This window comes from Chenopodium quinoa, unplaced genomic scaffold (genome assembly GCF_001683475.1).
Source record: "Chenopodium quinoa cultivar QQ74 unplaced genomic scaffold, ASM168347v1, whole genome shotgun sequence".
Classification (NCBI taxonomy): domain Eukaryota; kingdom Viridiplantae; phylum Streptophyta; class Magnoliopsida; order Caryophyllales; family Amaranthaceae; genus Chenopodium; species Chenopodium quinoa.
The window spans coordinates 2,044,672-2,058,589 of NW_018742461.1; the positions used below are offsets into that span (position 1 = coordinate 2,044,672).

Below are 13,918 nucleotides of genomic sequence, written 5' to 3' on the forward strand. Positions count from 1 at the left end.
TTTGAGAAGGGCATGTATTTTGACCTATGGCAGCGACGGTTGGAGTTCGTCGTTGGAGGTGATCAGATGCAGGGCGTTATGGATCCTCACGATCTATACATGGTCTGGTAAAGGCGGATTACACGGCATTTCATCAACCCCAGCTACACACCACCATCCACACATTACCATCCAGCATATGACGTCATTAGCGGATATTTGAGTTTATTTAATCTACTTATTTTCATCAATTTTTAAATTTCTATATCATACAACTAACTGATCAATGATTACTGCAGGTGGCGGATATGGTGGCGATGGTTGATGCACTATCAATCGCCCTTGCAGACGAACCCACCAGAGCCCAGGTCGAGCGGGTGCGAGATATGGGCGTGGCTACCTTACAGAGATATGGTCACGACTATCTCGTCCACACGCGGGACGGTCATTATGGCCACTCCGTCCATTCACAGTCCGAGCTCGGCCAGAGTCGCAGAGGATTACATCATCCACAATTCTGCTCCCACCCCTACCCAGGAGGACCCATCGTCCAGCTAGCAGACTCCGCCACCGCACCGAGACCCATTCACCACCATTACTCATTACAAGCGGCGTAATGTCAGACGGAGGGCCGACAGACAGGATAGAGAACAGTTACCCCGAATAAATGAGTCGGAATAGTATTAGCTGATTTATTTGTTGTAGCTGGATTTTCTAAAATGCTGCATATAACACTTACATTATTAATATAATAAATATTTTTTGAATGAATCTGTGTGTGGTTTGAATTTTAATTTCCTTATTTGTCCAAATCAGACTTATGTCAGTCAAAATAGATCCTTCTAGGCCGATATATATCAAACACAAGACATTTGAGCTCCATAATGAGAAACTGGGTAGAAGCGATGGCCCGTGGTGGTTAATGTGGTGGTTCATGGTGGTTGAGTGCTGTTGGGGGTGTTTGGAGTGTTCTGAAGTGCTTAAGGGTGGGCAAAAGTCCCAGGAGGTGGTGGTTGGTGGTGGTGGTAAGGTTGGGGTTGGTGGTGGGGGTGATTGTAGTGCTATTGGGGGTGGTTGGAGTGTTTTGAAGTGCATAAGGGTGGTCGAAAGTGGCGGAAGGTTGTGGTTGGTGGTGGTCAACGGTGGTGGGACGGTAGGGGTTGGTGGTGGGGGTGGTGTTGGAGGGTTGTGGCTGATTGAAGGCTGAGGGTGGTGTGTTGGGGGCTGAATTTGAAGTGGGGAGGCTGCTGGCTACTGCAGTCCAGCAGAAAAACGCTGTCTGGACAGTGTTTTATGTACAAAAAAATTGTACATAAAACGTTGTCCCAGACAGCGTTTTTAATGTACTTGAATTTTATTTTTTTTTATTTTTTAAAATCAGAAATTAAGAAAATCACAAAAAAAGTCAACAAGTAAAAACGCTGTCCGAGACAGTGTTTTATATTTTATAATTTTTTTTTAAAAAAAAAATTCAGGGTATAAAACGTTGTTCGAGACAGTATTTTACCTCAAAAGCTTAGTTTGGTAAATAGTTTGGCCACGAGTCCACTTTGCAAAATACTTTGGTAACAAAGCTTAGTTTGGAAAAATAAATATTTGGATACCATGAATAATTTATGGTACATAAGGAGATTTTCCTTGGTGGCAGTGGCGGATCTTCATACCTTTTCTTTTAGGGGCCGATAAATTCTAAGATAAAATGTAAATCTTATAAATACAAGTCTAAATTATATAAAGTTAGTTAAGATAAACATAAAAATATATTTCTCTCGTACTAGTACTTTAAATATCGTACCAGTTGGACTTTCTCATTATTTATGAATTATACATGATAAATACAAAATAGTGTAATAATATATTAGATTAATCTATGTTCAAACCATTAGCAATATATATCTTTAAATTATCGATTTAAATTTTTTTCTTACTTATATAAAATTAAATATATCAATGATTTATATTAATGGTTTGTAAGGTTACTTTTGTCAACTTAAGTTTGAATACTCAAACTAATAAAATCAAATTTCATTTATGCCAAAAAAAACATGTAAATAAATAAATTTTTGAACCTATTTCCGTCATTTGGTATGCAATTGTCATGCATTAGATTCTATGACTCATAAAATTTCCCAATTGCTTTAGGGGCCAAGCCCACACAGCCCCTTAAATGATCCGCCATTGCTTGGTGGAGATGGTTACGACTCCTAAGTTGCGGGTTTCGTCTATAAGTATATGATCAAGAAAGTAGTGCATGCAACTGTACAAAATATGAATACGTGAGAAATTGAGAATATGAAGTTGTGGACAATGGTCATTGGAAGTTTGTGTTTCTGAAGTTGTTTATTTTGGTCAAATTTGTGACCAATAATTTGCATTATTAAGGTGTCTTCTTAGAAAATCATTGAGAAAAGGGAAATAATGGAAATGAAAGAGAGGATGGACAAGCACAGGGCAATAGAAAATATGAGGTGGTGCTAAGAAAAAGAAGAAAAACACTACTAGTGAAAGTAGTGATGTAACCCTCTTATTTAGTGAAAAGGAAAACCTCTATGTGTTTTTTTTTTTTTTTTTTTTTTTTTTTTTTTTTTTTTTTTTTTGTTTTTTTGGAAAGATAATTAAAAATAAATAAATAAATAAAAGCACTACTAGTGATGAAATAGCAATTGATATGTGGGTCTAATTTTATAGCCCATTGATAGAAGGGATGGGCCAACTTCTGATGGTGAAGCTTATGTACTACCCTGTTATATATTTTTTACAACTTTAAAAGGTGCACAGACTCTTATGTAAAATTTGTTTGTGAGTGTAAGAGAGAGAAAAATAGGAATGTATATGATGAAGAGAAATATAGATAAATGACAACCTAAAAAGGAAAGAAAACATTAGATGCAAATAATGTGTAGCATCTATTTTTGGCAAAAGTTGCAAAATATATGAAACGGATGTAGTAGTTTCTAATACATCTGTCCATGACAAGTAGTCAAGAGAGCCACATAAGATGAAAATTGATCTCAAGATTCTTTGAAATCGAGAAAAAAAACTCTAACCAATTGAGCTATCCTTTACTCTCTATATTTATATAATTTGAGTATATCTTAACTTCTTTTGTTTGAAAATATAATAGAAATTGAAACACACCATACATTTACACAAGTGATGAAAATTAAGAAATGAAATACAAGTAAGGAGAATAGTATAGATATAGTCTAAACTTAAACAGAATAGCTCTATTAAGTTGAAACTTTACACAAATCAAACCAACTAAAGTTAGTGAGTATTTCACACTATGGAGTGAGGGAGAAATAATAAGAGATACTCCCTCCGTCCCATAATATAGTTTCTGTTTGTGTTTTTTCACGGTATTTAAGAATAAGAAGATAAAGTAGATGAAGTACGTTAATAAAAGTGAAAAGTACAATTATAGACAAAAGTTAGAGAGAAAGTGGAAAAAAATACATGACATGTGCAAAATTCTAGCATAATTTAGGAAATACAATGAATAAAGTTAAAAAAGTAAGGGTATAATAATTTTTACATACTATTCAAAAATATAAACAGAAACGACATTTTAGATCTCCAAAACAGGAAAATATAAAATATATTATGGGACGGAGGGAGTACACACTAACTCAAAGTGTCAACACAAATTGACTTAAATACTCTATCACTCCTCAAAATGACAGGATTGTGTAAAACTTTTTTTTTAAAAAAACAACAGAAAAATCGAACAAGAGTAGATGATTTGATTGTTGGAAATATAGTTAGTTAATACCTCCGTCACATGAAATTAGATACAAATAAATAGTGTGAGACTAAAAAGTTAGTAGAAAATAGACAACCCACATATCTTACATAATTTGTACAAGTATGAGTTAGGTACAATACGAAGTACTCCGCATGAAATTTTCATTTAACATATCAGGACAATTACTACGTGAAATCTGACTACAATAGTACAGTAATCAATTAGTTATTTAAAGGCATAAAAAGCATTTTATTGTATATATCTCCCTTTTCAGAGTCCAAATTCATCACATGCGAAATCTATACTATAAAGGCATAAAGCATTAAAGCTTATAATATAAAGTGAAGATCATATTTTTATTTTCCATTTGTTGTATTTCCCTCGTTAAAATATTCGTTGTCAATGTACCTGTTAACAAACCATCTCAACCAAAAGCTTAAGTTTATGATTGAGGCCCATAAATATGTTTTATACTATATCACACCCCCTCACACGAGAGCCCGTAGGGCACTTTGAAAAAAGGGTTGAGATTCGAACCCGTAACCTTTGTGTCACGCTGGCTCTTGATACCGTTAAAGGACAATCTCAACCAAAAGATTAATCTTATGATTAAGGCCCAAAAATATATTTTATACTCTATCAATACGACAATACCTCATACTACAAACTATATATCACTACGAGGTCTATGACACTTGTTCACTAGATGACATATAAAAGGAGGCAGCAAAGCAATGCAATATGCAACACTACATGTTCTACGTACATACCTGCAATTGTGACATACTTAGATAAGACCCGATCTTCTTAGCCGATTTCTTATCAAATGGCATACTTCCATTATTCACCGAAACCGATTTTATCACCGGGCTAAACACACCCCCGGCTCGAGCCGTAGAGCTCGGTATAGCCGGGCTAACTAAAGCCTCACTCAGCACCAAACCGTAAGCCAAACCGATAGTCTTCCGTCCCATCCACTTTATAAAATACGTCGCAACTCGATCTCCTAGACCGGTTTTTACAAACCCACGTGAGAAGAAAAACGCTACTACTATCAACCATATTACTTCATTTGTCATAGCACTGAAAGCCTCTTCAAACGACAACGTTTTCGTGATCAATGCCACTGTTAGACATACAAATGCCCATGCTCCGACCGGTAATGGAGCGTAAACTAGACCGGTGATTGTGGTTAGGAAAATGGAGAGAAGGGTCCATGCACGAGTTGTGACTTTGGCCGGTTTTGGGACGGCGAACCGGAGGATTAGACCGGTTGCGAGAGCGAATATGAGAGGGATGGTTTGACTCCATGCCAATGGAACCGGGAAGTTAGTCGGGTTGGGAGAATAGGGGTATTTATGGAATTTGGTTCGTTATTGTTGTTATCGAAGGATGAATGTTGTTGGGATATTTCCACGTTTCGAGCCATTGATGGAGAATGATTCTAGGAGAGAGAAAAAAAAATATTGGGATAATAGGAAGTGTTAGTCTTCTTTTTCGCCTAAGGAAAATGCCAATAATAAGTAACTTTTTTTTTTCGAGAAATGTCTTATAGTTTTGGCTTAGATCATATTGTGTGACACTTAAATGATGAGAATTTTGAGCCATCATGGGAATGACGACTGATGAGTGAGTTACTAAATTTCCTATTCTCTTGGAGGTTTATACTTTTACTTGTTTTTGTCAACAAATCATTTTGTTATCTCTATAGTTCTATTCGTATTGATGGAAAACATATTTCATTTATTGAAAATCATTTTTCCTACAAAAATAATTTAACGGAAGTATGATTGCAAAAGAGAATTTTTATTGGTTTCATTATACGAAATAAGAAATCATAGAGTGAAAAAAAAGTGAAAGTAAAAGGAAGGGGATGGATAGAAGACAGGAACCAAAGAAGCGAGTAAAAGAGAAAAATAAGATATATCTTCCTTACGAAAGAAATTAGTTTTTCATATCATAAAAGTAACTTTCCATTTATGGAGAAATGAAGGGAAAATCATTTTTCTCAATAATATTTTCTATCAAAATAAACCAAAGCCTAAAACAAAATATAGTTCATTAGTTCTCAATTTCTTTTTTCCCAATCAAACTAACACTTTATGTTGCGAAAAGGGTTATATTTTCAGTCTTGGGCCGAACTAGAGTGATATACTTGGTCCAATCATTTGTACCTGGTGCAGCTTGGCCTATATTTACATGAATAATTGTGTTTGGCCCATTTCTAATTGGTCTAATCATTACAGCGATTGTAGGCCCAAGGCTGATGCCTATAAAATTAAGCACGTTTTATGCATTCACAATTTCACAAAATGAAACAGTGACACACTATATTAAAGGGGAGTTTGGTTAGTGTATTTTTTGAATTGGAAACGGATTCGATTAAACTGATACCGTTATCGTGTGTTTGTTTTGAAAGCATGGTAACAAATACTATTACCTAAGGGTAATGATTACCACTCATTTGTTTACCTCTCAAAAACTTGGGGTAACAAATACCCTTACCCTCCTCTTAACAAATACCCTTTTCATGGTTAAACCAAACAAATGAAAAGGTAATAGCTAAATGATTCATTTCCCCCTCTTATTTGTTTCCTTTCCACTCTGTTTTCATTTTCCGAACCAAACGCCCTCTTAATTTCTATGGTAAAAGCTAACGAGCGCCCCCCTGGGCGTTAGACAAGAGAGCTAAATGTGGAAATAATATAGTGAAATTAACATTAATTACAGCGATCGACGGGTGAATTTATCATGCATTCCAAACTTAATACTATTTTAAGTAATATATTAATCTCTTATCTAACGCTCCGGAACGCTTATTAGCAATATCCAATCTCTATATATGCATAACTGCATAAGTTAGTTAGTAACTTAATACTCGTGAGATATGACAGTATTATCAGAGAAGTTTTTTTTTTTTTTTTTTCTTCTTCTTTTTCTCTCTAGTCCTTTTAGCAAATTAGCAATCCTTCAACTTGCTCCAGAGAGGCTGGCTGAGAGGGCCGGGTAAGGATGAGAGGGAATGCGGATCTAGGTCGAAAATATTAAAGAAGCCGGGATAAGAATATTTTACTTCTCGCTCAAACTAATCACTATGTCCCAATATTTTATCAGTAAAATAACGTTATTAAGTTTATTAGCTAATTAATTACAATAATTTACTAGGGGCCGGGCCCCAAATAGCCCCGGTGGAAGGTCCCCTCTTCAGAGATAATACACGGTTGTTCCTTTAATTCATAAAAGAAAAACAAGTATGTAGGATGAAGGATAATACACGACTATTCCTTTAATTAATCAAAGAAAAACAAATATATAGGATTGAGCAATATAAATTCCAATAACCACGATGCGTGGTTCAGATAGGTAGTGTACAACTATATCAATCAAATCAAGATTATTCAAGCTAAACCTAAACAACAAATACTTCCACTATAAAATTTGCTCCAAGTTGGTGAATCAGTCCATACAAACATTACAACTTTACAAATTACAAAATGATATAGTGGCATTTCATGCAACATTGCAATTGGATTCAATCACGCATGCAATGGGGTTATATGACTAATGAGTGATGATTCAGGTTGTTGACTTGCATTATTTAGGAAACCATATGAATCAAGCTTATATATTTCTAGCTACATACCTAAATTATCATTTAATACTCAAATAGAACGCAGTTAATTTTCAACCTTATCCATGTCATTTTCCTCTTTAAGTCGAAATAGTACATGGACATTGTTAACGTACTCGTAGTTAACTTACTGCTGGCACTAAATGACAGCTTGGCAATTAAATTTTGCACCCAAAAAAAAAAAAAAAAAAAAAAAAAGATTGTGGAGGTTGGGGTCAAAGGGTCATGGCTACCTGTGCGGCTGTGCCTCGTGGCTCATGCCTTTTGTTGTTCATATCCAATTGTCAGTGATATCGTATCAAATATCTGTATCAATATATACATGAATATTTATTGCTACCTGCTATCAATTCTTTGCATGATTTATAAAATTGAAATTAAATAAACATATAATATTGAACAAATTCAAGCTAGTAGTAACAATATTTGCAATAAACTAAACTTTTCACGAGAAACAAAATCACTCAATGGTTAAGCTAGAATCTTTTTCTCAAAAAAAAAAAAAAAAAAAAAAACCTAGAATCTCAATCTACTATAATATTTCCGTTTCAATTTATTTGCAATAATTATCATATATAAATACTACATATTATTTACAACAAATATTTTCTTTGCTTTTTACTTGTCATTTCTATTTATCTCTATGTTCATCACATGCAATTTTATATTTTCCTCTTCATTTACCACTCACAAACAAATTTTACCTATATGTTAGTGAATGTCACATCATTATAAATAAATTGAAACCAAGGTAGTATATTATAAATAGGTCTTAGTATTATAGTGATTGTCATGTTGGCCTAAATGAATCCTTAAATACATTGATCCCGAGAACAACAGTATTTAGATATCATCAATAAGGCTATCTCTAAACCAATCCACTTAAGTATCATAACTTATTTATTAAAAGCCCTTGTTCCGGCCAAATAAATACCAATATTTAGAAACGAAGAAGTATTCTACTCCCTTCTTTTGTTATAGAGGGGGGTTGGTGGGCATTTGTTTCAAATCTTGCCGCATTCGGCTATATGCTATACCCAAAGGATTGACTAGAATCTGGACTAGTCATGATGTAACTAAAACACACACAACCTTTTAATCCATTTTGACGCATGAGATCACATCACAATCAGCAGCAGCAGCAGGTAAAACTTAAAAGCCGCTTGTTCTGACCCATGCCTTTTTCGCTGTTGTTTCTTTCATTCTTTTTTATTAAAAAATCTCTTGTTTTTTCTCCACTTCTCTTCTGTAATCTTCTCCACCAAATCCTCTTCAAACACGATTCACCTATTTATATATATACCCGCAAGATTGAATCACCAAATCACTCATCTTTTTCAACTTTAATTATTCAATTTTGTTTGGGATTGGATATTCCTACAATTTTTCGGTTTCTTCTTCCAACAATCATGGCTTCTGTCTATCTCTCTCCTCCTTCTGCTGCTCTCTGCAATTCACAGTATGTTCTCTTTCTCTTCTCTTCCTTTGATGGCTACTTGAAAATTCAGCACTTTTAATCTGGATTTGTGATTGGTTTCTTATTTTCAACTGTTTTTTGCATTGGAATTATGTGGGATTTTGATTTTTGCCTGTATATTTTCTGGGGTTGTCTTTTAATCTTTCGTCTTTTTGTTTATGGGTTAATTTTATGATTGAATTACCGGGAATTTTTTAACTTCTGGTTGCTGTTGTTTAGTGATTTGTGAGTGTGTTGAAATTTGTACAAGGAGCTGATATAGTGATATATGACTGAATTTGGTTGATGATATAGAAATTTTTGGTGGGTGAAAGATTCTGGGTTTAGATTTCGATTCGTTTGCCGAATTAATTTGATTTGGTAGTGAACTAGTGAGGATGAAGGTGAAATTAGCTTATATTTAATGATCTAGTTAAACTTGTGCAATCATGTCAGTTTTTTTATTGTTTGTTATAAATTTGATTTGAAGATATATGGGTACATACTCTTGTAGGACCATGGTACATACTCTTGTTGGACCAATGCAGCATAGGTTCTTGATTTGTTTTCGTGTTAAATTATTGCGTATAATGAAATGATGAGGATGAATTTCTCTTGATGTAGAGCTAGTAAAAACTATGAATCGTGGAATGGGTTGTATAGCACAAAGGTTAGCTTGGCTGGAGGATTGAAATCGAATTTAGCCATGGTTTGTTTAGGGAATAAAACATTGCACAAAGTCAAGGGAAATTTTAGAACCAGGGCTGCTATTGTTTCTGGAGAAGGTGATTTATTGTCTTACTCCAACAACAATGGTATGTTGAACCAAAATGCACTTGACAATGATCAATCCCTTGGAATTGAGAGGCAAGCCGATACTGTATCTTTGGGGGCACTTTCTGCGGATACTGCACCTACTTCTGCAGGGTTTGCAGCAGAGAATGATGAGTGTGATTTAGATCGCCCAACTGAAGGTTTTTCTTCCATTGCCGAGGCTATTGAAGATGTTCGTCAAGGAAAGGTTTGGCCCTGATGGGTTTGTAGATATCATATATGTGTAGAATTTGTGCTTGTTTAGGTAGTTGATTAGGTATGACGTGCTGATTGAATGGTGTGTCTGTTGCCTTGGTGACGTTGCAGATGGTGATTGTTGTTGATGATGAAGACAGGGAGAATGAAGGAGATCTGATAATGGCTGCAGAGTTAGCAACACCTGAGGCTATGGCCTTTTTTGTGAAGCATGGAACTGGGATTGTTTGTGTCAGCATGAAAGAAGATGATCTGGCAAGACTGCAGCTTCCTCTCATGGTCAAAGATAATGAGGACAAACTTTGCACAGCATTTACAGTTACAGTGGTATGTACTCCTATGCAGTATGGTTTTGCATGTTTAAACAACCTTTGGCGAACTTGTTCCTAGAACTTCCATTCGAGTTTTGGCTAGATATTTCTGGCTTTACTGAAGGGAAAATACTGTTTCGGAAAACACATATTTTCTGATTTCTTTGGATTCTTATGAAAATCTGTAGGATGCAAAACATGGTACGACCACTGGTGTGTCAGCTCGTGATCGGGCAACTACTGTAAAGGCCCTGGCATCAAGGGACTCCAAGCCTGAGGACTTTAACCGCCCTGGCCATATCTTTCCATTGAAGTATAAAGAGGGCGGTGTTCTGAAGAGAGCTGGACACACTGAAGCTTCTGTTGATTTTGCTATGTTAGCTGGATTAAATCCCGTTGCAGTTATCTGTGAGATTGTGGATGATGATGGCTCAATGGCTAGATTGCCTAGGCTTCGTGAATTTGCACAGAAGGAAAACCTCAAAATAGTCTCTATTGCAGATCTAATAAGGTATTGTATCACTAATTTTTATCTGGATCATTGCACTTAAGTGTCTTACCATTTTCACATTTTATTTGTGGAATCACACTGATATCACATATGTAGAAGAGACTAAGGTCAATGAGTGAAATTCATACCAATCTATGTAGTTTATTACAGAGTTTATTTTTCTGCATTTCAGCTTCTCTCTCATGCGGGGGAAAAGAAAAACCAAAAGAACCAATTAGACTTGTATGTTAGAGATTAGGAACAACCTTGTGGTGGTGAGCACTGAACAGAGTATTCTTTTGCCTTTACTAGAATATTCTGGAGAAGAGATCAATAATTAGTAAATATGTGCAAGGTTAAGCATAAATCTACTGTCAAGAATAATTGCAGAACAGGAATTATTGATGTATCTAGACTTCATCTATATAAAACTGTTGTGAAGAAATGAGAAATTCTGACATATTAGGGCATGCTGTTTGTGTTAGTTAGAGGAATTCAGATGTTATTTATTTTCTTCTTCTAATATTATTGGTAGCTAGATACTAGTACACTCTGGAACTGGTAGAAGTTCCGCTAAGCAGGGGGATGGAATTGGAGTTGTAAAATTTGTTTCGCATGGTGAATTTTGACAGTGTTTGGAAACAGCCCCCATAGCTGTTAGATTATTAGTATGACTGAGGAGTGTTCATTCAATTGGAATTTGGAAAAAACAAATGGAGAAGAAGAAGTTAAGGGGCTCATTCATTCAGTATACTTGTGTATTATTTGTGGGCACCAGGCTAGATCTAAATTACTCTTATCTCAACAGTGATGAATATACTAAAAATAACTTAGGTGGTGAAGCTCAACATTCTGGTGACTTGGTGAGAATTCCATTTGTATTCCCAACACAAGCTTGATTTTCTTACTTTTTCCAGATCTTCATTATTTAAAGTCTATAACTTGTGTATACATTTTTTCCCCTATGCTTTTAACCCTAATTTTCAGGTTTTCACCCCATAAGCTATTTGTCACTTTGCTACGGCATTCTTTCTCAAACCTCTTCTTCAACTTTTGAGCCCATAAACTTTAATTATTTTGCTATTACATTCTAAAAGGTTTTTCTGCGACTATGAATCTATGATAAAAGGGTCAAAGACAGGTTTTTCTCCTTAAGTAAGCTGCCTTTGCTTCTTGTTATTTAGCTACTAATGTTTGATGGTGTGGTTGATATAACTCTTCCAAAATTTTAGTATGAAGTCTTCCATTTCTGGTAAAAAAAGGATGCTTGTTTGGAAATAAAAGCTAACCTTAGCAGATTGTTGCTGAAAACTATGTTGTTTTCCCTCGTTTCTTTGTCAATGACAAAATCAGAAAACAGCTCATTCCCTTGTTTAGGGGACTTGAATGAAACCTGCATCTCCTTTTCGTCTTTCTTATATTGAGGCAAAGTGGTGGCTCTAAAATTGGTTAAATGATTTAGTTGATGTTATGATTTGCAGGTATCGGAGAAAAAGAGCCCAATTAGTTGAACGTTCTTCTGCTGCTAGGATCCCTACAATGTGGGGGCCTTTCACAGCTTATTGTTACAAGTCATACCTGGATGGCATTGAGCATATTGCAATGGTTAAGGTGGGTTAATTTATACAAGTATTTGGATTTGGTCAATTGTAACTAATCTCTTTCATCCTATTCCCATTTTAGTTTTACTCAAGGATGTAAATGTTAAAAAGGAAACCTAGATGCTCAGCCCTTTTGCTAGCCTTGTTGTTTTCACCTTAAGGTCTTTCGGTATGTATCCTTGGGTTTGAAAATAATTATGTCGCTAAAAATGTTACAGAATTCAGGTAATATAAGCACAAGTAGCACTTGGGGAACAATCGTTGGATTTTTGCTTGACTAACTTATCTGCTCCGCAACTGATTATCTTTTTTTTATTTTTCTTTTCTCAATAATTAGGGAGAAATAGGAGATGGACAAGATATCCTAGTGAGAGTTCATTCAGAATGCCTTACAGGAGATATATTTGGCTCAGCTAGATGTGACTGTGGAAACCAGCTTGCACTTGCAATGAAGCAAATAGAGGCTGCTGGAAGGGGAGCGTTGGTCTACCTTCGCGGGCATGAAGGCAGGGGAATTGGTTTGGGCCATAAGCTTCGTGCATATAATCTGCAGGATGCTGGTCGTGATACTGTTGAAGCCAATGAGGAGCTAGGATTACCGGTTGACTCAAGAGAATATGGAATTGGTGCACAGGTAACTTCTGCTCTTTCCTTCTCAATTCTATTTCAGTACCTTGATTTAAATTTAATTTTTTTTTTGTCGTACTAATTCCTTAGATTTTTGGCCTATGAATGTGTTACTGCTTGTGAGATTCTTTAAAAAGAGCTAATCATGTTTCAGGCTGCGCCGATGCCAAAAGAAATAGTTCATTTTTCGTCTCTTAAAAATCTGCTCAAACCTGGTAATCTTATGGATAAAGGCCAAACGGTATACAAAAGCCAGGCTGCACCCCTAAAATTGCCTGGTCTATCGAGCAGGAAAATTTTGTGCAGCCTGTCTAAATTTAGCTGGATCGGCCATCTTATATCATCTCTAATAGATGTATTTTTTAAGCACGTTGTTATGGTGTCTGAGTAACTTGACTTGGTTTGAATGTTGATTTGACCTAATTAAACTTGGGGATGATGCAGATATTAAGGGATTTGGGGATTAGAACTATGAAGCTGATGACAAACAATCCTGCAAAATATATAGGGCTGAAGGGTTATGGTCTTGCTGTATCTGGGAGAGTGCCACTTATTACTCCAATAACCAGTGAGAATAAGAGATATCTGGAAACAAAGCGTAAGAAGATGGGTCATGTCTATGGCCTAGACCTAATTAGCAATGGAAGCAGTCCGAAGACTGAAAATGGCAAACCCAGCACAACTAGTTCACCAGATACTGCAGTTAACCTATAGAATTGACTTGATATTCTGCCCACTAATTTAGCATCCAGGCAAAATGATTTTGGATCCCTTCAAGCCCCTTCATATTCACACTCTGGAGTAAGGTTGCACCTCATCAAATGATCTGTGATGGCTATTTATACGTTTTTGTATAAATTGAGAAAGATCTATGATGTTTTTGTAATATCATGTCATTTTTTTTTTGTTCCCTTTCAAGATGTGTAAAGTAGCTTTGAGCAAGTCTCAGGTTTGTAATTTGTCTACCTCATTTAATGGAATAATAATTTCTTGCCTTTATACATTTGGGTTTCTAACTCCATTCTAATAATGATGCCTGTCATATCGTC

The 13,918-nt window shown here is 35.6% G+C and overlaps 1 protein-coding gene across 1 annotated transcript; it reads left to right on the forward strand.

Annotated features, from left to right (window-relative positions):
* Window positions 1–8,532: 8,532 nt before the first annotated feature.
* LOC110718658 (bifunctional riboflavin biosynthesis protein RIBA 1, chloroplastic-like) lies at window positions 8,533–13,868 on the forward strand. Its single transcript, XM_021897539.1, has 7 exons — window positions 8,533–8,814; window positions 9,436–9,832; window positions 9,952–10,167; window positions 10,340–10,662; window positions 12,123–12,252; window positions 12,580–12,876; window positions 13,314–13,868. The coding sequence occupies exons 1-7, from the start codon at window positions 8,765–8,767 to the stop codon at window positions 13,581–13,583; spliced, it is 1,683 nt and encodes a 560-aa protein (XP_021753231.1). The 5' UTR covers window positions 8,533–8,764; the 3' UTR covers window positions 13,584–13,868.
* Window positions 13,869–13,918: the final 50 nt, after the last annotated feature.

Coding starts and splice junctions, on each gene's coding strand:
- LOC110718658 (XM_021897539.1), top strand. CDS start 8,765: ATGGCTTCTGTCTATCTCTCTCCTCCTTCTGCTGCTCTCTGCAATTCA. Junction 9,833..9,951: donor AAGATGTTCGTCAAGGAAAG/GTTTGGCCCTGA, acceptor GTGACGTTGCAG/ATGGTGATTGTTGTTGATGA. Junction 10,168..10,339: donor CAGCATTTACAGTTACAGTG/GTATGTACTCCT, acceptor GAAAATCTGTAG/GATGCAAAACATGGTACGAC.